This window comes from Sciurus vulgaris, assembly GCF_902686455.1.
Source record: "Sciurus vulgaris genome assembly, chromosome: 12".
Lineage (NCBI taxonomy): Eukaryota > Metazoa > Chordata > Mammalia > Rodentia > Sciuridae > Sciurus > Sciurus vulgaris.
In genome coordinates, this window is record NC_136473.1 from 71,730,713 (window position 1) to 71,756,596 (window position 25,884).

The 25,884-nt window shown below is 35.0% G+C and overlaps 2 protein-coding genes across 10 annotated transcripts in view; one reads left to right on the forward strand and one right to left on the reverse strand.

Moving 5' to 3' along the window:
* Window positions 1–1,056, reverse strand: part of TATDN3 (TatD DNase domain containing 3) — a 19,297-nt gene extending 18,241 nt beyond the window's left edge. The window contains exon 1 of one of the 9 annotated variants that reach the window (XM_079107138.1): window positions 903–1,023. In XM_079107138.1, coding sequence (XP_078963264.1) covers window positions 903–968 — 66 coding nt within the window. In that variant the 5' untranslated portion in view covers window positions 969–1,023. Of the gene's footprint in view, window positions 1–898 lie in introns of all 9 variants that reach the window. The other 8 variants (XM_079107137.1, XM_079107134.1, XM_079107132.1 and 5 more) reach the window with 8 other exon arrangements.
* NSL1 (NSL1 component of MIS12 kinetochore complex) lies at window positions 1,056–25,743 on the forward strand. The gene is made up of 6 exons (XM_079107181.1): window positions 1,056–1,365; window positions 4,100–4,178; window positions 8,489–8,619; window positions 10,257–10,311; window positions 22,682–22,749; window positions 24,160–25,743. Exons 1-6 carry the CDS (start codon window positions 1,132–1,134, stop codon window positions 24,433–24,435), a joined length of 843 nt encoding a protein of 280 aa, XP_078963307.1. The 5' UTR covers window positions 1,056–1,131; the 3' UTR covers window positions 24,436–25,743.
* Window positions 25,744–25,884: the final 141 nt, after the last annotated feature.

Consider the following 25,884-nt stretch of genomic DNA (forward strand, 5'->3'; position numbering starts at 1 on the left):
TCAATGCATAAAGTGGACCATTGTTACAGTACTAAGCATCATCTCTTGTCTAATACTGCAAAAGTCTCTTAACTGATCTACCTTCTATTCCTCATCTCCATCTATTTGCCACAGCAGCAAAATGATCTTAAGTGGAAATTAGATCTTGTCAGCTTTGTTAACTCCCCAGACCCACTTTTAATGGATCTGAATTGTGCATCTAATGCAATTCAAATTCCATACTGACTTACCTTACCCACCCTCAACAAACCTCTTCAGTCTAGCTTCATTCCTCCCTCTTTCTAGCTCATCAGGTTCATCCAGCCTTTTGGTAAATGGAATATGCTAAATTTTATCCGGGGGCCTGCAACCTGCCTGCTTTACTAACCACCATACACACAGCCTCTTGCCTTGGCTGGCTCTTTTATTTTCCCAGCCATAGGCATCACCTCCTAAGAAGTTTGCCCCCTGAAATAGACACCCGCTCTTCCTTCTGTTAGCAGTCTCGTTTCCAATGTAGTGGGTAAAACTATAAACTGATTGTGCGCATGTGCGCGTGCGTGTGTTATTCTTTTAGTTTTTATTTTATTCTTTTAGTTTTTTAGTTTGCCTTTCTCAGAACTGGAGCATGCGGTGTGTCATATGGGAGGCCGTTTTCTGGAGAAAATTAAATAAGCCCAGGGGAGGTAGGAGAAGGGACTCCAAGAACCAGAAACGGCAAACATCAACTTTGTGGAGAGTTTACTTTTATCCAGGATCAGGAAGATCTAGGGTCAAGCAGGAAACAGGGCAAGTCTCAAAGGGTCACAGACAAGGCCTGAGGACACTTGGGGGCTTCGTTCTAAGCGGGGAGAGAAATATAATCTGCGGGGAAAAGACGGGGACCTCCCCACTCCCGCGAGCCCCGCCTCGCTCTCACATACGCTGTCGAAGTCCGAAGCGGAAAGGTGGCAGTGACAATCCACCAGTCCCACGCCGACCGCCCGCATCGCCACTCGTGCAGCCGCAACTTCCCTAAACACGCCTACCAAGCAAAAGTCGGAACGCTCAGGCTGCGGCCCTTTGAGTTTCAGGCGGGACGTTTGCTCCTTCCACGATTTGGAACTCGGACTTCCGGTCCCAGGGTCCCCGCCTACAGTTCAAACTGGAAAAATGGCGGGGGCTTCTGAGTCAGTAACTGTTGCCCCTTCGCAGGAACAAGAGAGAGTGGCTGGGCCAGACAGCCAGGTCTCAGTCCCAGCCAACCCCCGAGAGGACTTTCGAGTGCGTTGCACTTCGAAGAGAGCTGTGACCGAGCTGGTAGAACTGTGCGGCCGCTTCGTGCAAAAGCTCGGAGACACGCTGCCAGAGGAGATTCGAGAGCTCGCGCTGCGAGATGCGCAGTGGGTACGGTCCCTGTTTGCCACTCATTTGTCACTCCCTTACTCTGCACCCTGGGTCTCAGGGCTAAGAAAGACCCTACTCCAGGCCTCAGCGGAGTTAATGCCGCCCAGGCTGCTGTAGAAGTGGCCTGCGAAAGGCAAGAGGAGAACGAAATAGATGCTAGTTTCAGCTGGGCGGGGTATTGTGATTTATTTGGACCAGTGCTGTCCGGTAGCAACGTAAGGCGAGCTGCGTATGTAATTATAAAAGAAGAAACAGGCGAAATTAGTTGAAATAAAATGGTTTCTTGAATGCAGTATATCCAAGGTACCGTTTTACCATCGACAGTAACGATATACGGATACACTGAACGCGATATTTTACATTCTTTTTCATATTAAGCCTTTTAAACTTGGTGTCTTATATACAGCCCATCTCCTTTAGGATTAGCAATGTATTTTCAGTTATCAGTAACTACGAAGTGGCTAGTGATTCCCCTGTTGGACGGCACGTTATATAATACGTTCTGAGGAATTCTCCAAGAAAGGGTAATCCTGGAAGTGAGTCACCTGGCTTTGGCCTTTTGCTGTTTTAGAATATCTTATAAATAGATCAAAACAGTTTCACTATAAGTCTAAAATAGATGAAGAGGATACATGTGTTGGTTATAAACTTCACTAATTTTATATGTTAGCCCTTATAACACATTTTCTTTTTCAAATATTTTGCAAATCCCTAAGGATGGTAGCTTGTGGAGAAAGAAAAGAAATTGAGGAATTGGTGCCTATCATAAGGAAACACAGAACCTATATGTAAGAAAAATGATTAAAATCTTATAATACAGCACATTGGTGAATATGAATGATCACAGTGCAGAGTAAAAATAGAGGTTAAAAGGAAGAAGAATGAAGAGTACTCTTTGTGTCCCAGAATGATGGTGCTTGCCTATAATCCCAGCTATTTGGGAGACTGAGACAGGAGGATCACAAATTCAAGGCTAACCTAGGCACTTAGTGGAGAACTTGTCTCAAAATAAAAAGGATGGGGATGTAGCTCAGTGGTAGAGTGCCCCTGAGCTCAATCTCCAGGATTGCCAGAAAGGAAAAAAAAAAAAAGAGAGAGAGAGAGAGAAAACTCCTTAGGTTGTAATTCTGTATTCCAATTTTGTCTGCAGTGGTTCATGTCATTTCCTCGTTGTAATAAAGGTAAGAATAGCGGTATACCTCAACACTTTTTTAGTAGTTTTTTTGGAAGAGAACTGCAATAATTAAATAGAGTTTCTTTGACCCTAGGAAATGTTAAGAGACTTTAAATATTTAAGTACCTTACATAAAAAGAATGTGGCTTAACATATTATATCCTCTTTAGTGAGATCTTAAAGTCAATTAACAGGATAAAGTTTTGAAAACTTAGACTAACTATCAAGGAAATTAACTTGTGTTTCATTTTAAGTAAGAGTGGATAAAAGAAGCTTTAATTATATTGATGTATCTGTCTAAAACTGTATAATGTAGTATATATTTTACAAAAATAGTATTGGTAGAACTGCAATGAGTATTACAAAGACAATTTGTATTCTATTATTTGATTTATGCTTATTTTTAATTATGAAAGTGGTACAAAATGCAGACATTTTAAAAAATTCAAACAATTGCAAAAAGCAAAATCTTCTTTGACTTTTTTTCCCTCATCCCTCTTCCAGTTTTCCAATAACTATTTTGGAGAGTACCTGGTAGGGAGTAAACCTTACCTTTTTATGGTTTTACTCCCCCTTCTATATTTGTTTGCTTGCTTGTTTACCTAAATAGTGTCATGCTGATGAACTGTTATTGACTTGTTTTTTTTTTTTTTTTAACTAAATAGGTCTTTGACTATTACCTGTCAATGTTATGTAGAGATGATAATTCTTTTTAAGTACCATCTGGTGTGGATACTTGTCCATTTTCCTAATTTTGAATTTAGATTTTATTTTTTCCTTATCTTTTTATTATTTTAAACAGTACTGAAATGAACATTCCCTACCATACAGTGTCCATCCTCTTTAATTTTTTTTTATGAAACTATTCCATTAGGATACATTGCTATAAGTGAAGTTGTTGAGTGATAGGGAATATGCATTAAAAATTTAACGTTGTTATCAAATTCCTTTAGTTTGTTATTTTGTATTGTGTTATGAACATGTTTAACTTTATAAAAAATTAATTACTAAATGGACACCCATTTATTCATTATCAAATCCAACAAATTATCAAAATTTATTATACTTGCTATTTTAAAGTAAATCTCAGGTTTTTCTGGTCATTCCATCCCTAAATACTTCAGTGTATACCTCTAAAAAAATTGTTCTTTATAAAATAGAATTAATTTTAGTTTCTTTTAAGGATGTTCATTTTCCCTCTTGTTGACAGTGGCATTCATTCTGCAGCACTAGTACCCCTGGGGTTCAATTGAGCCCAAATTTATTAGCCTTTATTTTTAATTTAATTTACATTGTGTTTGTTTGTTTACAAGAATATTCTAAAATTATGTGGCAAATTTTCTCACAGGTACTATAATGGCTGTCTTAGCTAAAATGGCTATCAGTCCATCTCAGTGACTAAAATGGAATTTTACTTCATTGAAAAGAAAAAATGCACTAATAGGCTAGTCTGCTACTTTTCTATATACCATATCACAAATCTGAAATTATATTGCCAAAATGTTTGGATTCAGTATTTAAAATTTTTTTAGTGACTTGACTACTGTGAATTTATTGCAGACCTTTGAATCAGCTGTGCAAGAGAATGTCAGCATTAATGGGCAAGCATGGCAGGAAGCTTCAGATAATTGTTTTATGGGTACGTGTCTTAACTTTTCCTTCTGTCATTAATTTCTGTGTTTTTGATAGCTAGTTTTATTTTGAATGTTTTTTTATAATCCCCATTTTCATTATCACTTGTTTTTAGTTCTTTATGTGAATTATAGGAATAAAAAGAGGAAACTAACATAAAAGACTATTGAAGTCATGATCTGGAGGAAACACAGTAGGTACCTTGATCTATCATATATGCTGTCTAGTATTATAAACAGAATTTCATCTGATTAATATTCAAAGTTTATTGGAAAATATTGTAGTATTATCCCTAGATGAAGAAACAGGCCCAGAGAATTCCTATAATTCCTTATAAAGCAAGGTTTATTTTTGCAAGTGATCCTTAGAGTGGATACTGAAGTACCCTTAGAAGTACTACACTAGTACCAAGTAAAGGATGAGGTCATATATTTGTAAAAGACTCCTTAAAAAGACAGAATATTTTCTTGGCCTAGCAAGTTAGGATTATATCCTAACAAATGATGATATGTCTAAAGATATCAAAGTTTTAAGAGAGAGAAGGTCAGTGTAGAAAGAAAAAAAAATAATAGAAAGGGAATTATCAGTTTAAGAAGAGAGGCAGAATTCCCCTTGCCAGGACAGCAATGTCCTGAGAAGGGCTACCTTGACAAGAGAGCCAGCATGTTTAGTATGTCCCCATGGTGCTATCACTCAGATCTGACTAGCATAGCTTGATGTCACTGCTTTATGTTCATATTATTGAGTTATACCCTTGAGCTGACTCTAGCTCCACCACATAACTAACTCTGTGGTTATAATTTTTCTTTTCAACATTGAGATAATACTTCACTCTGAAGACTTTACTGTCCAGTCCTTGGGATTATAATATTTATCTCTTCAAAGTCACCAAAATTCACTTTTTGGTTTACATATTAAAATGAAAAAAAAAAAAAAAAAAAAAAGATTGCTGAATGTAGTGGTGCATACCTGTGAGGAGAGGTAATTGAGGATACTACAGTATACTTTTACTTTCTTCCATGGGTACCTGTTAAATGCCAGGTCTCATACCAAATGCTGGAAAATTGAGGAACAGACATGGTCCTTACATTTAGGAACTAATCATTTGTGGAAGGAAATGGGATGTGGAAACGCTATGCTCTTTGGAAAGTGGGAGAATACCTAACAGTAGGTTGTTAAATAAATGCATTAATAAATGAGTGTGCTAGATAGGAAGTAACAAGGACATCTGAAACAAAACAGCATGTGCAAAAGCACACAAGAGAGATGTGTTTGGAAAATATCAGAAGTGCATTGGAAAAACTGATGGCAGATGTGGCCAGAAAGAGAAGTTGAGGTTAAATCCTAGGACCCTTGAAGGATATGCTAAGGAATTTGTACTTTATCATGTAGGCAATAGGAAATCAGTGAGGTTTTTGGTTTTTGTTTGTTTGGTTTTGTAGTGCTGGCCACCTAATCCAGAGCCTGGTCTGTGTCAGGAAAGCACTCTACCATTGAGCTACACCCCCAGCCCTCAATGAGGTTTTTAAAATAGAATTACATGCAAAGGCTTGTGTTTTAGAAAACTAACTGCTGGCTGTATAAAGGATGAATTGAAGAAGGGAGAAATTTGAGGCAGTCAGACCTTAGAGAGTTTATTGCAATAGTGCAGCAAAAGATGGTGAATATCTGCACTAAGACGTAGAAAAGGATAGGTTCAAAAGATATTTAGAGCTAAGTGTGGTGGTACACACTTATAATCCCAGTGGCTCAGGAGTTAGGCAGGATTTTGAATTCAGGGTGTCAGCAATTTATCAAGATCCTGTCTCAATATAGAGGGTTGAGGATATGTGTAGTTCAGTGGTAAAGTACCCCTGAGTTCAATTCCTAGTACCCTCCCCAAAAGAGAGATTTAGAAAATAGAATTCATAGAATTTGTTTTTGATGTAGTACATAGAAACAGTAAGTAAGCTTTACAAGGACAGAGGTTTTTTGACTATTTCATTTACTAAGATTTCTAAGAGCCTAGCACTTGAGATCCTTATGTAAATGAGTGAAAAAACAAAGAATGAATGAATGAATGAATATACAAGTGAAGCCAACCTCTTCTTCCCTTCCTCTGTAACTACCCTGAATGGACTTAGTTACAGGAGAGTCAAGTTTCAGATTTAGAACATAAGTTCCTTGAGAATAGGAACTGTGTTTTTCTCCTCACGTTTTCAATTCTTAACTTGGCACCTAATAGGTGCCTGTTAAGTGTTTGTTAAATTAATGAATAATTCATCTCTGTTCAGATTTGTTTATACATTTCAGTTTTGCAGCTTTTATCCTTAGGTGGCACTGAGAGACCATTTTCCTCCCTACAAAGATTTAGCTGGGAGACCTTTTTTTTAAAAACACTGGTTGTGGAATAGTACATTATTCTTTTCCAGCCAGTGTTTTAACTTTTTCTTAATGGATATATTAAAATTTAGAGCTGTTATTTATAAATAAGTATTCCAAATAAGAAATGTCTCTCATAACACCCTCTAATTTAGCCAGGATTGATGGCACATGCCTATAATCCTAGGAGCTCAAGAGGCTGAGACAGGAGGATCGAGAGTTCAAAGCCAGTCTCAGCAAAAGTGAGGTGCTAAGCAACTCAGTGAGACCTTGTCTCTAAATAAAATACAAAATAGGGCTGGGGATGTGGCTTAGTGGTTAAGTGCCCCAGTATCCCTCCCCGCAAAAAAGTAATTTAGTTGGATTCAACAGATATTTATTACATGAATGAAAGAGCATACCTGATGTACTTCATTAATCTTTACATATGCTGACATACATCATATGTTTCAAAAAAAATACATGTTTCAGACTTCAGACTTCCTAACAAAACTTCTACTCAATAAAATAAATAGATCCATTTCTAGCATAGACTTTGACACAACAGAACACATCTGATGTAAACCAGATAAGCTGGGAACCTAGTTTTTACTCTTCAAAATTATTTTCAGAATAAAGTTGATCAGATCACCTGTGTTCATTTCATCTAGTGTCATTTCTGGGCCCTGTCTAGACATACTGAATCAGAATTTTTGCACTCATAAAGAACCAGGTGATTATTTTTTTCTGCTAAAGTTTTTTTTAATACCTTTATTTTATTTATTTTATGTGGTGCTGAGGATCAAACCCAGTGCCTTGTATGTGCTAGGGAAGTGCTCTACTACTGAGCTACATAACCCCAGCCCTAGTCTAAAAACATAGGAAAGCATCTGAAAAAGTAATTTTACTGAAATGAAAGAAACTCTAAAGTCACCATGACTTTCATTTTTTTCCTTCCATCTATCCAATTGAGTATTTTTTAAGATTTAGCCACTCCATTCAATGCTACTGTCACAGCTTTGGTTTGGCATAGAATAAAGTCAAAACTTGTTAATACCTCCGATACTAAATGCCCTGTATGGTCTAGGGTTTTGTTTGTTTTTGTTTTTCTTTTCAGCGCTGGGGATTGAACCCAGCACCTCATGCACGCTAAGTACTTGCTATACTATTGGGCTATACCCCAGCCCTACAGTCTAGTTCTTAAATATTTTTTCATCCTTTTTACCTTTAGTTTATGTTGCAGGCATTTAGAACTTTTCTGTTTCTCAAAGACTCTGTGTTTTTACAAATACTGTTTTCCTCTGCCAAAAATGCTTTTTCCTATCATTTTTTCCCCTACCATTTTTTATCCAGTGGATTTACAGTTATATTTTGTTGCCTTCTTTTTTGATTTAGAATTGAGCCCAGAGGTATTCTACCTCTGAACTATATCCCCAATCCTTTTTATTTTTTATTTTGAGACAGGGTCTCACTAAGTTGCTGAGGTTGGCCTTGAACTCACAATCCTCCTGTTTTATAGTCTTTTGAGTTTCTGGGATTACAAAAATTTACCACTGAGCCAAGCTCAAATATTACTTCATTTTAGAAGTTTTAAACTCCAGGCACAGTTAATGTTTCATCATTCTGTCTCCTCATGACATTTTGTTCATACCTCTGTTATAGAATTACAGTTATCTGTTTCTTGGGATCCTATTAGGTTAATCTTTATATTTCTCTAGTTTAGGTCTCATTTCTTACTGGTGCTCAAAAATAGCAGCATGACTTTCATTTTTTTCCTTCCATCTATGCAATTGAGTATCATTGTTCAATGAGTAAATGAATTAATCACCAGAGTAGTGATATCTGTCACCTTGCCATATTTGTTTTCTTTAATTATTTGTGTTTTCTAAATTTAGTTTACTTGTATCAGTTTTCCATACTAATATATACAGTGAGTTTTAAGAAACTTTTTAGATATTATTTTTTTTTCTGAAATAGATTCTGACATCAAAGTACTTGAAGATCAGTTTGATGAAGTCATAGTAGATATAGCAACAAAACGTAAGCAGTATCCCAGAAAGATCCTTGAATGTGTCATCAAAACCTTAAAAGCACAACATGAAACTCTGGTAAGATGATTTACCTTTAATTTTTATGTATATTTACCACAACAAAAAAAATAAAGTATATGAACCACATGGAGACATTTTGTTCTCTCTCTCTTTCTTGCCTCAATCAGTACTATTTCTCTCTCTTAAGACTTATTCCTGATTTAAGTCATACTAAGTGTGACTTAAATATCATAATATCAGTGTAACACAACTGATATTAAAATTGAAATTGGAGATGGAAGACTGATGATGACTTTATGATTTTGAGACCAAAAAGGGAAAGGAAATTTATCTTTTACACTTTTCTTTTTCTCATTTGTGCTTGGAATATTATTTGTATATGTTGGTGTATTTTGGAAGACCCTTTAGTTAAATTGGTGGAGAAAATGGTTTGAGTACCTGTTTATATCACTGAAATTCAAAATTTGCTTTATGAATTGTATATAATTTTTTTGCTTTAAAAGTCAACCATCTAGGTCATAAGATCAAGAAGTCAGCTCCTTCAGGCTGAGTTCTTTAGACAGGCAGAATTATAGGGTTGCTTCTTCCAGTTCTGTAGATGTTAGTGACTGTGTTACACCCTTATCTTTTCAGATTAGGACTGGAATAAATAGAGTAGGTCCACAAAGCAAATTAGATCTAAATCTTCCCTTAGTGATTGTGGAGAAGGTTTGCTGGGAATGGCAGTGCCCCTTGAGTTAAGAAATCCATGCTGCTTTTATATTATTCTGTAATATTTTCCTTCAGTATTTGAAATTAGCATACTTTCATATGCAAGTCTTCTAGTCATCTCCCTTTCAGGAATTGTTCTAGGGCATTAAAGACTGGGTTTTATATTTTAAAACATTTTAGTCATCATTCTATGAAAAAAAAAATATAAGCAGATCATTTGTTTTTCTTCCATAGCAGTTATTCCTCAAATACCTACTCCATACCACTTTAAAGTTTCTTGAGGAAAAACATTCCAAGTGTATTTATTTTCTACTGTCTCCCTCCTTGCCTAGGTGAGGTACCACTGTCCTTGCTTTAAAAGTGAAGTAAAATGGAGTGAAGATACTAAAGTGTTCTTTCTTTTCTTTTTTTTCCCCTTCATTTTTGAAACTCTTTTTTTCTCCTTATGGCTTTGGGCAGGAGTAAGAAAGACTATTTTTTTCTTTCTTTTGGCTGGAATTGTGGAATCTGCCAGTAGTTCTAATATAGTTCAAGTGTTAACACGGGATATGTAGATTTTAGTGTGATGATGTGATAGCTTAGCCATCATTTAGAATTGCATTTCTGTGCAAACATGAATTTTGAGTTGTCCTAAGTGAACTTTTAAAATGCAGTTGTTCATAATTTGGAGACTGCCCTGTATTTTAACACAACATTTAGTCTCAGTGTTTTTAATTTGCTTTATTGGTTTTTCTGATTATATCTTTTTTATGGTGCTATTTCTTAGTGTATGCGGTAGGTGGCAGTACTATAAAAGATATAAATCGGACTTCCTGAACTCACACCTTTTTTCTTCCCTTTCCTACAGATTTTGGGATCTAAAGTGTATTTTTCCCCCTTAAAAAATGATACTATTGATTACTTAGTATATTTTCTTACATTAACTGAAAGCTAATATCAGACATTGTGTGATTAGATTGTCTATTTTATTTTTGCTATTGCAGAAGCAGTACCAACCTGCTGTGTATCCGTTGGACCTAAAATATGACCCTGATCCAGGTAAGGCAGTGTTTATTTATGATAAAAATGAAGCATGAGCTTGTGATTTTTATGACTTCTTGCTGTTCTTCTAAAGGTATTTATTGTGGCCTTTGAACCTAGTTCTGTTTTCTACTTAGATATATCCCTTAAAACACAGAAAAATAAAATTGATACAAATAAACATATAGAAATATAGCATGAGAATTGCCATTGCCTAAAATATGGGTCATACATATTTTTAAATGTTTCTGTTCTCACATTTTAAAACTTTATCAATTTTCCTAACAGACATTTTGAAATTTCCTTCGGTACTCAAAAATGCCATTTCTGAACTATTAGTAGGGGAAAAAGACTAGCTAAATCCTTGATTTATTTGTATGGAATATTTATGCTCATGGCTTTGAATACCCTATCTTTCTTGAATTCTGAACTCGGTTTTTTGTTTTTTTTTTTTTAACATATCTCCCTCCCCTGCCCCAACTTCCCAAATCTCCTAAACCAGTGGGGTAAACTGCAAAGGACAAGTACAAGCATCAAAAACTGCTCTGAAGTTGATTAAAATCACAAAACTTGCTACCTTTTAAAAACTGACCTAGGACTTAATGCTTAATTATTATGGTTCACCAAAAATGGGTAGTTTCCAAATGCAGTGGTTGACATGTATTTGTTTGATTTTTGCACAGCATAAAAACAGTGATTGAAATTTGTGTCATCAAAATGCTCAAGTATCCCTTTTTAGACGTAGTTAATTTTCATCTAAAGAAACAGGGTAACTTTTTATCTAGGAGGGAAAACAGACTTATTTAAATAATCCCAAAATTCTGGTTATGTAGCATTAGAATAAAAATCTTTTGTATCATATGATTCTAATCTCAAAGTAAGGAAAGGAATAATTAGTATATATCTTTGGAAAAATTTATTGTTTTTTCTTAATCATATAAATAATACATGCACATTTTGTGCTTTTAATAAACATAAAAATAAGCATAAAAAAGTTTAAATCACATGAAAGTACATACTCTAAGATAACCGCACTTAACATGTTTTAACATGTGACCAGAATTAGGATAAATTGTTTGATATCTACACCCTTAATCCATCAGCAGATCCTGCAGCCTTTATCTTGAAAACATTCCAAATCCAGCTGCCACTCACCAAATCTTTCTTTTAATACCTTGTTCTGTTCACCATAGGCTTTGTCTTTCTCTTTTTTAAAACAGTGCTGGGGATTGAACCCAAGGCTTTGAGTGTGCCAAGCAAATGCTCTACCACTGAACTACATCCTCAGTCCTCACCATAACCTCTTAGCAGGACTACCATGATAGCTTCCTTACTAGTCTCCTTTTAAGTCCTATTTTTTATACCATATCCAGAGAATTCCTTTTAAAGCAAAATCTGATTGTCACCTTTTACTTAAAGCCTTCCAATGATTATACTTCACCTATTCTAGGAGGTCCCCAATGATTTGGTCCCTGGCTGCTTCTGTGATATCATCTCTGACCCTGGAAATCTCACTGTCATCCTTGCTTACTGTGCTTCAGTCACAGTAGCATTCTTGCTGTTTCAGGATGTTCCAAGCACACAGTAGTCCTATGGCTTTCATGCTTGCTGCTTCCTCTATCTGAAACACATTTCTGTCTGAAACTACCTGACCAACTCTCATTCTTTCAATTCTCTGTTCAAACTCACCTCCTCAGAGGGATCTTCCCTGACAGCCTGTGTCAAATTCCCTTATGACCCTTGGTCATACTCTGTCCCCTTAACCTGCTTTATTTTTCTCTACCACTTACTGATACCATTTCTATTTATTATTTTTACCCTTTCCTCCCCTCCTCTTTCCCATATTTTAAGCTCCTTGTAGGCAAGGACTTTGTTTTATTCACTTCTGTACTTCCTAACTCTAAGGCATTACCTGACTTAGCACAGAAGTATTAATGCAAAAAATTGTGTAGATGAACTTATATTATATATTCTCTTTTTAAAATCAAGATTACCAGGCTCGGGGATATAGCTCAGTTGGTAGAGTGCTTGCCTCACATGTACAAGACCCTGGGTTCAATTCCCAGCACCACAAAAAAATATTATAAAATAAAATAAAATCAAGGTTACTGTTTTTTTTTTTTTTTTTTTTTTTAACTTTTTGTTTTGGTGTCCTCTCTCCCTTCCCCTGCTACTCCTTTAGATATTGAAAGTTAAGCTGATATGAATCCATTTATCCATTTTTCTTTGCACACGTAATTTTATAGGAGTATGTATAAACTGAAAAATTTGAGGGCATAATTTATTTTGCATAAAAGTGATTCATGTATTCATATTATTTGCAATTTACTCTTCTAACTTAATTTTGTGGTGGAAGTCCTCCAGTTGAACTGGCATAGATCTAATCTTGTTTTAAATTGTGGTTGTATTTTAAATTTTGTTATTTTTATAGTTAGGGATTTTTGTTTGTTTGTTTGTTTTTGTTTTTTGGTATTGGGGATTGAATCCAGGGGTACTTTACCACTGAGCTACATTCCCAGCCCTTTTTATTTTTTGAGACAGGTTCTCACTAACTGCTGAAGGCCCCGATAAGTTGCTAAGGCTGGCTCCAAAGGCAATCCTCCTGTCTCTGCCTCCAGAGTCACTAGGATTATAGGCATGTACCACCATGCCTAGCTCTATAGTTAAGTTTTTGTGCTTTTAATAAACATAAGCTTATTGTAAAAATTAACATAATTAGACATTTTAAATAATTAGAAATAATATAATAATATACCATAGCCTCTTTTCCTAAGCCTACCTGATTCCACACAAACCTTCAAATATGCAACTACTATTAGGAGTTTGGTATGTCCAATTTATGTTTTTATCAGTGCATTTGTACACAAGCAGATAGGCACAGGGGTTTTTAAGTTTCTTACTTATATAAATATCACACAATACATTATATTCTGTCATTTTTTTTTTTCACTCAACAATATAGTATACAGTTCAGCTCTATGGTTTTTATTGGTAATTTCTTCACCCATGGACAATTTTACTTATTTATTTAGGTTCCAGTTTTATTTCTAGATCTATGACCCATCAATTTTATTTAAATGGGATTACAAATACATAGTTCTTGGGTTTTGTGGAGAATTGATTTTGTTCCTTGTTTTCTCTTTCCTCCCATCTTCTGCTAACATCTCCCTATATGCTTTCACATCTTGTAGAAAATCTTTACCCTAGTCCTTCAATTTTGCTTATCAGTTTTCCTATTTTTATATTATTCTTGTTTTTAGTTTATAATTTATTTTTCTTTCATGATGTGTTTATGATTTCCTTTAGCTATTAGAGAATCCAGAACTTTTTTTTTTTGGTACTGGAGATTGAACCCAGAGGTACTTTTTGAGCCATATCCTCAGCCCTTTTTTATTTTTCATTTTGAGATGAAGTCTCACTAAGTTGCTTAGGGCCTTGCTAAGTTGCTGAGACTGGCTTCAAATTTGGGATTCTCCTGCCTCCGCCTCCCAAGTCTCTGGGATTAGAGGGGTGTACCACTGCACCTGGTGATCCCAAGCATTTTGAAGTCATCATCAGGTTGCTCAATTTTAATTTCATCTGCAGTAAGTTCTTCTCCCTGACATGTTATATCATCCATCTTTCATGTTTTTTAATTTCTTCACATACATCAGAATTTTGATTTGCCTGCTTTTCCTGAATAGAATTTTTCTTGTGCTTATTTACTTGTCTCTGCTTTCATCCCTCTGTTCAGTAGTTTTGTGGTTGCCTTCATTTGGCTTCAACAATTCCAGGTAAGAACCATATCTTAAATTGGCCCATGTCCCACTGTAAATACATGTGGCCTGGTCCAGGCCCAGACCTTGAAGCATTATTTGCTTCTCATTTTTTCTCTTATAGATTTAAGTTTCAGCTCCTGGCACTGATTGATAGCAGAATATTTTTCAGCCTCTTTTTCAAGGTGGGAAAACTCACCTCAGGCCTTGTTTCAAAAGTGTGGACACTTTCCATTTTTTTCTCTTTTGGAGCACATTGAACCCCTTTCATTTTTGCAGGAGACAAACTTCTGGCTACTTTTGTCTTGCATGGTCATGAGTGTGATCCACAGCTGTAATGTCTGCAGCTCAGGAAGCTGATGCAGGAGGATTACAAGTTTGAGGCCAGCCTCAGCAATTTAGCAGGATCCTGTCTCAAAATAAAAAGGATGGGGGTGTTGCTCAGTGGTAAAGCACCCCTGGATTCAATCCCCAGTGCTGATAGATATATTGATTGAGTCTTTTTTTTTTTTTTTTTTTTGTATCTAACATCATTTGGGGCAAAGATAGGGTGTTTTGTGAACTACCAAAACCAATTAAACTGAAAGTCTAGGATACTTTTTGAAAACACAAATCAATTTTTATTCCTCTACTTAAAATCCCTAAATATTCTGATTTAAAAATATACGTACATATATGTAATTAACTTTAAACTTCTCAGCATTCCCTTACATGATTTGACCCTTACCTACCTCTCTAAATCCATTTTGGGCACTTTCCTTTTGACTATAGCCCCCCCGCCCCCCATTGCTTACACTTCTTTCAGTTCATTGAAAGTGCCTCACTTTCACACATGCTTCCTCTCCTCTTTCCACATTTTCTTTCTCATTTAAATGCTACCTCCTTGGAGTTCTTTCCTAACCATCTTAATTAAAGTAAGACTCCCTAGATTTTTATCATAACATCTGTTATATTTCTTTAATAGTACTTGTTATAATTTGTGTGCTTCCTTGTTTATAGTCTCTTTTTCACACATGGACACAAAACTGAAAGTTCCATGAGTTTTTTTCCCAATATATTTACATTACATGTAGACAGTATAATAACACCATTCTTATAAATACTTAGGCATGACTATTGCTCATCTGTCCATTTACTCATACATGTTGAATGTCTACTGTGTGCCAGAACTGTTCCCAATTTGAAGGATATAATGGTGAGCAGTATACAAAGTCTTTGCTTTGTAGAGCTTACATTCTAGTGGAAGAAGAAAAGTAATAAATACAAAATAAGTAAGTGACATCAGTGCCAAGATAATGTATTTAGGTGATAGGAAACATATTTCTGTGGTAGTAATAGGAAGGAATTTTATCTGGTGACCATCAGGAGGAAGAACTGTCCAAGCAAAGGCAAGAGCTAGAACAAAGTTCCTAAGTCAGGAATGAGCTGGGTGTTTATGGAACAAAGTCCACTGAGAACAGTGAAGCGAACAGAGGTAAAGAACTTTACAAGGTAAGATCAGGAGTTTAGCTGAGGCCAGATAAAATGAGCGAGGGTAAGGGGTTTGACAATGTCTTAGAGAGACATCACAGCACAGCACTGAAGGAAGTGGCAAGGTGTGTGTGGGAAAGGGTGTAGAGGATTTTGTCTACCAAGCAGATCTGTTTAAGTTCTAGAAAATCATAAATCAGGGCTTAATTTTTGTTTTAATATTCGCCAGCGATGCTGTTTTCCTACTCATGGTTCTAATTCATAATTTTAGTATATTCTCAGAAACCAGTACAATCCAGTCATCCTGTGCTATGTGATCTTTCTTTTCATATGCATACCACACATTGGAAATAGAAAGGAAACACTCAGTTAATACGTTTTTGCTGAATTCCTGAATTCGTACTGCTTTGGAAGTTCATGTTTCCTACTTTAGTCATTGCAATAACCCAAAAGCAAAACTAGGCTGATTACTCAATCTTTCATTTCTACTTTTTCATTTCCCTGTGTTTTAGAAAGCAGGCAACTAGGGAAGGCAGCATTCTCAAGGGTGCTTAACTTCCACATTTTTAGGGGCAAACTTCTTTTTAATATCCTTGCAGTAATCTACTGATTAACTGTCTACCAATAAAATGTGGTTCTCATTTGTCAGTAACAGCCTATTATAATTCTGTTAGTATAATGAATAATTGCCTCTGTCTTTTCTCTATCTTTTCTTCTTTTTTAAAAGAAAGTCCTTGAAATTAATTTGAAGAGATACTCTCTCCTTTTTTTTCCCTTATCCTTCTTTAAATATGTGATAGGGAGCTATTTTAATTTTCGTACAGCAGCCTTAATGATACTTCAGTTCTTTACTAACTTTACAAGCAGAGGACTTAAAGGCATTTCCTCTTCTTTCTTAATAATGCTGTCTTTCTTAGGCCATTGCTACAATATTTATAGGTAGCTATGTACTTATAAGTAATTATGTTTCATAAGTTCAAACTCTGAGCTTTGGAATTAGAAATGCAATTTTTACAAAAATTTGTAAATTATTAGAAATGGATAAGTTTATAGGTTTCCCCAAAAGGCTTGTTGAACCTACAATGTAGCTGAAATACTACACATTTGTGATAAAAAATAATTAGGACTATTAGGTGCATAATTCTACTATGTGATGTTTAAGTAGGATTTCACAGGGCAAAGTTTGAATCCCTAAACTTTGGATCTCACCATTGTTTGTGGTGAAGAGGGTAAACAGTGGTGCCATGAAGATTTTGTTTTTTTTTTTGTTTTTTTGTTTTGGTACTAGGTATTGAACCCAGGGGCATTTTACCACTGAGCCACGTCCCCAACCCTTTTTATTTTTTTTATTTTGAGGCAGAGTCTTGCTAAGTTGGTTAGGGCCTAAGTTGCTGAGACTGGCCTTGAACTTGCTATCCTGTGTCAGCTGCTAGAATCACTGAAATGATAGGTTTGTGTAACTATTCTCAGCAAGATTGTCTTATCAAGGCTATTGAGAATGATTCTGTCTATTCTATCTTCTGTGTGGCCTGGACCAGACATCTATATGTGAGACATTCTTAAATTAGATTTTACATTGGGAGTACCTATATATTCTCACAGTTAGAAAATGTGAAAAATTCACTTAGCATAATCTTCAGTGAGGGAGTGAGAATTTTGTATATTTTGAAATTTTCTGAACAGATATTAATGTTGGAAAATTATTTATTATTGCTTTATCAAACAATGTATTCACATATGTAATGATTATTTTAAATTGTGTGTCCTCCCACCTTGTCTCTTTTTAAAAATCATTGGTTCTGTTCTTAAAATTATTGATACTGCTTATTTTTTTGAATGCAAAGGGTTTAATTTACTCAAAAACTATAAAATTAATAGTTAAAACATTTTCCTCCATAAGTTGCTCTATTTTAAGTCTTTACCAGGCATAATTATTTTTATTTTAAGGTATTTTCCATTATGTTGGAGCTAATTTTCTTTTCGCAGTGCTAGGGGTCAAATCCAGTGTCTTGTGCATGCTAGGCAATCTCTGTACCCTGAACTACATCCCCAGTCCTGTTGGAGCTAACTTCTAAACATTTCTTAACTTCTGTTCTTTGGAAGATAGTATAATTTCCGGCAAAGAGTATTTGGGAAAATTACATATGGAATGTGGAAGAGCACATGCTTTGGATTCTAGGAGACATAAAATCTAATTCTATTCAATTGTAGATTCATTTCTCAGCATCTTTTTTTTTTTTTTTTTTTTTTTTTTTTTTTAATCTATTAAAGGAGGCAAACAAAATCTGCTTGCCTTACAGGGTTACTAAAATTACTTAAGATTGATTGGTATGGCATCCCATACCTACTATAGGAATGGGCTAGCAGGAACTAGTAGAAAAAGCTTTTGTGTTGTATTTCTTTCCTGAAATCTTTCCTTTCATTGTCAAATTTCTTTTTTTGGTGGCAGGGGAGGTACCGGGGATTGAACCCAGGGGCACTCAACCACTGAACCACATCCCCAGCCCTATTTTGTATTTTATTTAGAGACAGGGTCTCACTGAATTGCTTCTTTGAACTCCCCTCTCTACCTCCTGAGCCGCTGGGATTCCAGGCATGGGCCACTACGCCGGGCCATTGTCATATTTCTTAATAAAATGATCTCACCAGAATTACTTTTAACCAAATCTGTCATTCTTGTAAATAATCAGTAGTATTTAGTATTTATATTGTTATGACTATGTAAATGTTCTTCAATCTGAATTAGGTAATTATTACTATGTATTTCTTTCTTGAACAGCTTTATACTCCCTTCTAGAATAATTGCTCTTTTGTTCTTTTTGGTTTATGTTCTCTTGTCTGTCACTGTTTTTTTCCCCAAACACTTCAGGTTATCAGTCAAATCCACTTTTAAATCCTTTTTCTTTTCTTGGAAATAGTCCTGTGGGAAACTTCCACCTTCCTTTTCCACTCTGAACTAGCAGCTCTCTAGGCCTGCTGAAGAGCTTTCATCCTAACTGTTCCTTTCATCATTATTCTGGGAATTTCCTTTACTTATCTCCTGTTTTGGATCACATTTCCTGGTTCCTGTTTTCTCCTATTTCTTGATTTATTTCCTTGTTTTGGTATAGCACATCCTCTACCACCCACCTCCTACCTCTACTCTCCCCAAGCACCAAATTCTCTTTTAAGGCAGCTCTCTTACAGTGCCTGTGATTTTCTTTTTCCTTCAATTTTCTTGTTGGATTGACCTCTCACTTTGGTGCCTTCATAGCACCCTCTATTATTAAGTTCTGGAAGGTAAAGGAATACTGGAGTTCTCCTTGGAGCAGGTACTGCCCCCTAGTGGTCCTTTTGAAAAAGTTGGGGGGCATTTTGGGTTACCACAGTAATGAGAAGGGTATAGCTGGCATTTTGTAGTCAGGTCAGGGATACTAAATTTCTTATATTTCCTATACAACTTTAGAATATCCCTTCAGACATTCATATGTGGCAGTCTATAATTATCCAAACTTAGGACCTAACTGTGTTTTATATACAAACCCAAACTACTTTTGCATTGCCTGGGCAACAGATGGAAAGTAGCTATTGTTCAGCTATATAAGTTTATAGACCAAAAAGTAATTAGGGGTTTTAGGAATTCTTTACATTAGTCTTTAATAGCACTTATTCTTTAAGAATCCTTCCAATTTTTTAGAGAATCCTAGTGAAACCTTCACAAATTGATGAACATAATCATTGGTACTAATAAATAAAACATTAAACAGAATCTCTCAGGTAATAGATCATTTTGTAAACCATGTAATAACAATGAAGAAGATAATTGCCTTACTATGTAAGTAAAAGTAAGATAACTTTCTACAGTAAGTGCTAAAATATATTTTATTCATTTTGTATGTATGTGTGTGGTGGGATAATGTGCAGTGCACAGCTTGATGAATTTATGCACACATACATATACGTATAACTGCCACCTTGATTTAGATATACAGTATCTGCATAGTTGGAAAGCAGGATAAACTTAGGTTTAAGCGCTGCATTTTCAAATAATGTGCCCATTATGTTTTTGTTTATACAACAAATATAATTTAAAATATCCAAAGAATCTGAAAATATAAGAAAAAGACTATTTATTGTTTTGTTTTTTTTTAGATTAACAATAGGGTCTATTGCTTTAAACTAAGTATTTTACCTGAAAAAGCATATTGAGGTTAAAGAAAAAGATATTGAGTATATTATTTGAAAATGGAACTAACACGTGTATCTGGTTTCCCAACTTTATAGAAACTCTGTATAACATTCCAGTGTTCCCCAAAGTTTCCTTATATCTCTTTTTAGTATTCTGCTTCCACCACAAGTGATCACTTTTCTGACTTTTATCTTTATAGATGTTTTATCTGTTCTTGAATTTCATATAAATGGAATTATACAGTTATGTATTCTTGTGTTGCCTTTAGCTCTGAGTTGTTTCTGTGAGATTTCATCTATGTTTTAGAGTAGTAAAGTTTTTTTTCATTGTTGTGTAGTGTTCTGTGTATTTATAGTTTATTTGTTCTTCCATTGATTGTCATTTGGATTGTTCAAAGATTTTGGCTATATGAATAGTGCAACTATGAACATTCATATGTTGTTTTTACACTCATTTCTTATGGGTATAAATCTAGAAATAGAGTTTTTCTGTCATATAATAGGCATATATTTTAATCTTTATAGCTACTGCAAAAAAGTTTTCCAAAGTGGTTGTTTACTCAGCTTTTTCACACCTGTGACTAAATGACCCCACCAGCACAACTGTAGAAGAGGAAAAGTTTATTTGAGGGCTCACGGCTTCAGAGGTCTTAGAAGGCCTGCTCCATTCCTCTGGGCTTGAGGTGAGGCAGAACATCATGACAGAAGAGTGTGTGGTTGAGGGAAGCTGCTCACATGGTGATCAGGAAGCAGAGAGTCCTCACTTGTCAGGTACAAATATATATCCCATAGCCACACCCCAGTGAATCACTTCTTCCAGCCACACCCCACCTACTTCCAGTTACCACACAGTTAATCCCATCAGAGATTAATCCACTGATTAGGTTAAGGCTATCACCCAATCATTTCTCCTCCAAACCTTGCATTGTCTCACATGTGAGATTTTGGGAGACACCACATCTTTTTTTTTTTTTTTTTTTTTTTTTTGAGTTGTAGATGGACAGCATGCTTTTATTTTATTTGTTTATTTTTATGCTGTGCTTAGGATTAAACCCAGTGTCTCACAGGTTCTAGGCAAGCACTCTGCCACTGAGCTATAGCCCCAGCCCAAGACACCACATCTTAAACCACAACAGTGGTTGTATCAGTTTATACTTCAGTCAGCAGGCATGGTAGGTAGTTCTATTTGCTTCACATCCTTACCAATACTTGATATTGTTAGTGTATCATATATTATTTGCTCAGTCAAAAATTGAAAATTTAACATGGTTTCATATCTTTAGATATATTTGAAATTTTAAATGAAGTCTGTTATAGTTACAAAGAAAATTATATAAGTTAGAGTAAAGTGAAAGGATTATAGTATTTATTGGCACATATTTAAAAACAAATCACTGTGTTACTCACCAATTACTAAAACAAATACCTGAAATAATCAACTTATAAAAAAAAAGTTTTCTGATATATGGATGCTAATTCACAATAAGGGGACAGATAGGGAAGAATAGAGGTACTTTATATTAGGTAGAAGGGAGTGAAGCAGGGGGAGGTGGGGGGTTAGGAAGGATAGTAGAGTGAAACAGACATTACCTCATTGCATGACAGATGCGATCCTACAATATGTATAATCAGAGAAATGAGAAATTACACTCCATTTATGTATTATCTATCAAAATGTATAAATGCATTTTGTCATGCAACAAATTAGAACAAATTTTAAAAAATTTAAAAACGGTTATTTCAACTCACAGTTTTAGAGGTATCAGTCCATGGTCAGTTGGCCTCATCATGGCACATCATGGCAGGAGCACGCAACAGAAGACTTCTCACCTAGTGGCTGGTACATGAAAGAGAGAAGAGGAAGGTTCTGGGGTTCGCAATCCCCAGTGACACCTCCTAATATTTTCACCATCTTCTAATAGTGCCAAGCTGGGGACTCAGCCATTTAACACATGGGTTTTAGGGAACATTAAAGATATGAATTATAGCACTTGCTGAGAATTTTAATTTCCACCTAGGATAGGCCTTAATATATTGATTTGAAAATTGCTCTCATGTTGTATTAGTATCAGATGCGACCTAACAAATTATCTAAAAAAAGGTAGTAATAGTGTACAGAAAAAACAAATAGTACACTACAAAAAAAATCAATTAAACAAAAAAGAAGGCGGTAACGAAGGAACTGAGGAACAAAAAAGGTTTAATAATATACAAAAAAAATTAGATACCAAAATGGTAAAAGTCCTTCATTATTGGTAATTGTCATAAATATAAATGGATTCAAAACTCTAAAGTTAGAAGTTGGCAGATGGACAAAAAAGACATGATTGAAGTGTATTCCATCTACAAGAAAATCATCTGAGATGCAAATGCATGAACAGGTTGAAATTGAAAGAATGAATTAAGATATTCCATGCAAACAATAAACAAAACAGAGTTCTTATTGGGTTATATGTAGTTTCTAATTGATAGATCTTCTGAATTGATTGACTTCCTTTTAGCAATATAGTCTTTTTGATAATAACTTTTGACTTAGAGTTTATTTTGTCTGATATTAGTATAACCACCATAGCCTCAATAAAATGTGATTGAATATCTAAGTTCAAAAATGTTTTGCTTAAGTTTAATCTGTATTTATTCTAAAATGTGATGACAGTGTTCAGAGATGTTACATATCATGGTAGATAATATATAGAACAAACATTGAATCTCTTTTAGGGGCACACACTATTAGGACTGCTCATAATAGAATTTTGTCTAATATCTTAGGCCTCTAACTTTTAGTTTTACTCTACTGTTTTAATGTTCTATATAGTCTTTTCATTTATCCAAATTAACTTACTAGGATATTCGTTTTAATAGATTACAAGGCAATCTAAGGAAGATTAAGCTAAGGCAAATGGTCCTAACAGATTTGTATCCAGGTAGCATCCGAATGCCTTTATGATTTGCTGTTTGATTAAAAAACCTAAAATATTGCTTTGATTTCTTTGCAGGTTCTCGCATGGAAGGTCTGAAATGCAGAGGGGTGACCATAGCTAAGGAGATCAGTGAAGCCATGAAGGTAAAAGCTGTGTGCATGCTAGTTATTTATTGTCAACATCCATATGTGTTTTAGTGTACTGTAACTGTAATTCTGAGACTTTTAAGTAGATGTTTAATAAACTTATGAAGCATCAGTAAAATTCAGAAAACCATTTATTAGGTACATACTATGCACCAGGTATTATGGTATATTAAAGGTTGTTTATACTTTTGGGTTCTGAGTATTAGCAGTCCATTAGATGATTCTGTATAATAGAACCAGCTAACATTTATTGTTACTTGGAATGAATCAGACATCATCTAGCTGCTTTACATTTATTACTTCATTTAATCCTTACACTAACCCTGTGTGATAGGTACTCCTTCCCCTATTTTATAGATGAGGAAACTAAGGCACCAAGATGCTAAGGATGCCCAGAGAAGTAGCTGGGCCAGGATTTAAACCTTGACTATTTGGCTCTAGAATTTATATTCTCTCTCTCTCTTTTTTTCTGTGGTGCTTAGCAGTTAAGCCCAGGGTCTTACATATGCTAAAAGGACATAGTCTACCACTGAGCTCCCCACCCCACACCTCACCCAGAATATATACTTTCAACCACTATATTATACTACTATATTATATTATATACTATTATGTTATATTATGTTATATTACTGTTATATTATACTACTTGTCCAACTGGGGATTCTTAATAGTACTATAATGAAAATGTTTATAGTTTGATATTTATTTTATCCAAACAGGAAAACATTTGGATTTCTAGTGTATGAAAATTAATTTTAAACTCCTTCAGAATCTCCCTTGTTCTAATGTTAATTTTCTGTAATATTCTTTTGAGGTTTGGATTGATTCTGTAATTTTCTAATAATTATTTCTCTCTCAGCATATTCTTGATAGGGTGTTGGCAAATTAGGGTAGGCCAATCTAAAATTCAACCTGCCCCATTTTTATAAATAAAATTTTACTAAAATAACATAGCCATGTCAATTCATTCACTTATTGCCTGTGGTTTCTTTCACATTACAACAACAAAGTTGAGTTCTTATGATACAGATGCAAAACCTCCAGAGCAAAACTATTTACTTTGTGGTCCTTTACAAAAAAAATGTGCTTATCCTTGTTCTTGTACTTTGTAAAGTACTTCTTGATCCTAAAATACAGAATTTCAGACATTAGATCCTTAGCTCTAATATTGTTATTCCTGTTCTATTGAATTTAATTTTAATACCAGGTATTGTAGGATAAGAATAAATTTTTCTAGTCTTAGCTTTCAGTAAAAATCCTTCAGCTTAAACAGTTATTTTGAAGATAAAAGATGACCCCAAGAAAAGAGGTCGCAAAAAAAAAAGCCTTGGCCTGAAGATAGTGCTGTGTCCATCTGTGTTTGTGTTCCAACCTGAGATTAATGTTGATTGTTAATTTTTTAAGGCACTGCCTGCATTGATTGAACAAGGAGATGGATTTTCCCAGGTTTTGAAGATGCAGCCTATCATTCAGCTCCAGAGGATCCACCAAGAAATCTTTTCCAGTTGTAGAAAACCAGATGCTAAACCTGAGAGCTTTGTAACACAGTTGGAAACCACACCAACAGAGACTGTTTCTAGGAAAACCTCTGATGTGGTACTAAAAAGAAAGCGATCCAAGGACTGCCCCCAGAGAAAATGGTATCCACTGCGGCCAAAGAGAATTAATCTGGATACATAAGGTCTTTTTATTTGAGAATACAGGTGCTGCCAGTGTTTAGATTACCATCTACTACCTTGATAGGACTTCATTTAAACAACAAATAACTCTTACTAGTGAGTCATTGATGCAAATATAGCAAGTCTGTGCTGGGATATGAGGTAATATTGTATTATCATTTCATTTCACCTATAGTAGGTGAAAAGTGTTTTTAGGTGTTTTTTATTTTTTTAAGTTGTCACAAAACACATCAGTGAACATTAAGAGTGAAGATTTTTATTTTCCTTAAATGCCATCAACTCGTGGCTACCTTGCAGCTCTTGTGGAATTGTGTAAGTAATGTATTCTGTTGGTTTCCTTGATGTGCATGTTCAGGGGAGCCTGTGTGATGATTCCTTAGGTGCTGAAAACAAACAAGTTCTGCACAGGAGCAGGTGCATTTTTTTTTAGATGTAGGATTTTGTTTATTTGCAGTGCTGTGGGTGGAACCCAAGGCCTTGTGCATGGCACACATGTGCTCTTCCACTCAGCTACAGCTCTAGCCCTAGCTGCAGTTTCATTTATCAACTTAATGTACAAATGACAAACTGGCTTTGAATTTGTTATTCTAAGGTCAGCTAATTTGTATTTGTGGGATTAATTTTGGGCTTTTTGGTTTTGTTTCAAAAGACATTATTTGTGCAAGAATTACTCTTCAGAAAAAACATTGGCAGGTAGCCAGTGTTTTTTGCCCATAATTTTGTTTTTCATGAGTATTTAACATAATTTGACTTGGAAACTAATAGTTTTTTTTTTTTTTGTTTTGTTTTGTTTTTAGGATTCCTCATTTATTTCTTTACACATAAATTCTTCAAAGCATATATCAGATTAACTGGCCAGTTGTCATTCTACAATAAATGTAATAATACTGAACTATTTTACGGTTAAGGATGTTTATATGTCAGATGTATAATCATTGATAGAAACCTAAGAAAAATGTATTACCTATATTTCTTAACATTTAACTACAGTTTCTTATAGCACTTATGGTGTCTCTTATAATATGCAGTGTAGGCAGGACCATATAACTTACCATGTTTCCCCTTTTGACGCCTATAATATTTTTCTGCATTCCCAGAGGAATTTACTAATCATGGCTTAGATAATTTATACATCTGTTGCTCATAATGTCTTAATAATCATAAATGTCCAGATTTGTGAGGCCTTTCTCAATGAAGAAAACTTATAAAGCCACTTTATTGCATTCTTGCATTCTGTGCTTTAATGTTACAGTTTGATATCTGTATATTTGTATATAGTGATGTTTTTAATTAAAATAATGTACAAAGACTAAGACCTTGATACTGTGTATTTTTAAGAGTTATCTTAGGTATTCTTGAGCTCAGTTTTAGTCAGTACCCTGCATGTCAGAAGATATTAAACTTCACTGTAAAATTGTTGTGAGGCTACAAAATATTGCTGTTTTTACAG

Bases quoted from the DNA above. Each gene is read 5' to 3' on its own strand.
- NSL1 (XM_079107181.1), top strand. From the start codon at position 1,132: ATGGCGGGGGCTTCTGAGTCAGTAACTGTTGCCCCTTCGCAGGAACAA. The intron at 8,620-10,256 runs GTAAGATGATTT...TTGCTATTGCAG, and splicing joins AAGCACAACATGAAACTCTG to AAGCAGTACCAACCTGCTGT. The intron at 22,750-24,159 runs GTAAAAGCTGTG...TAATTTTTTAAG, and splicing joins AGATCAGTGAAGCCATGAAG to GCACTGCCTGCATTGATTGA.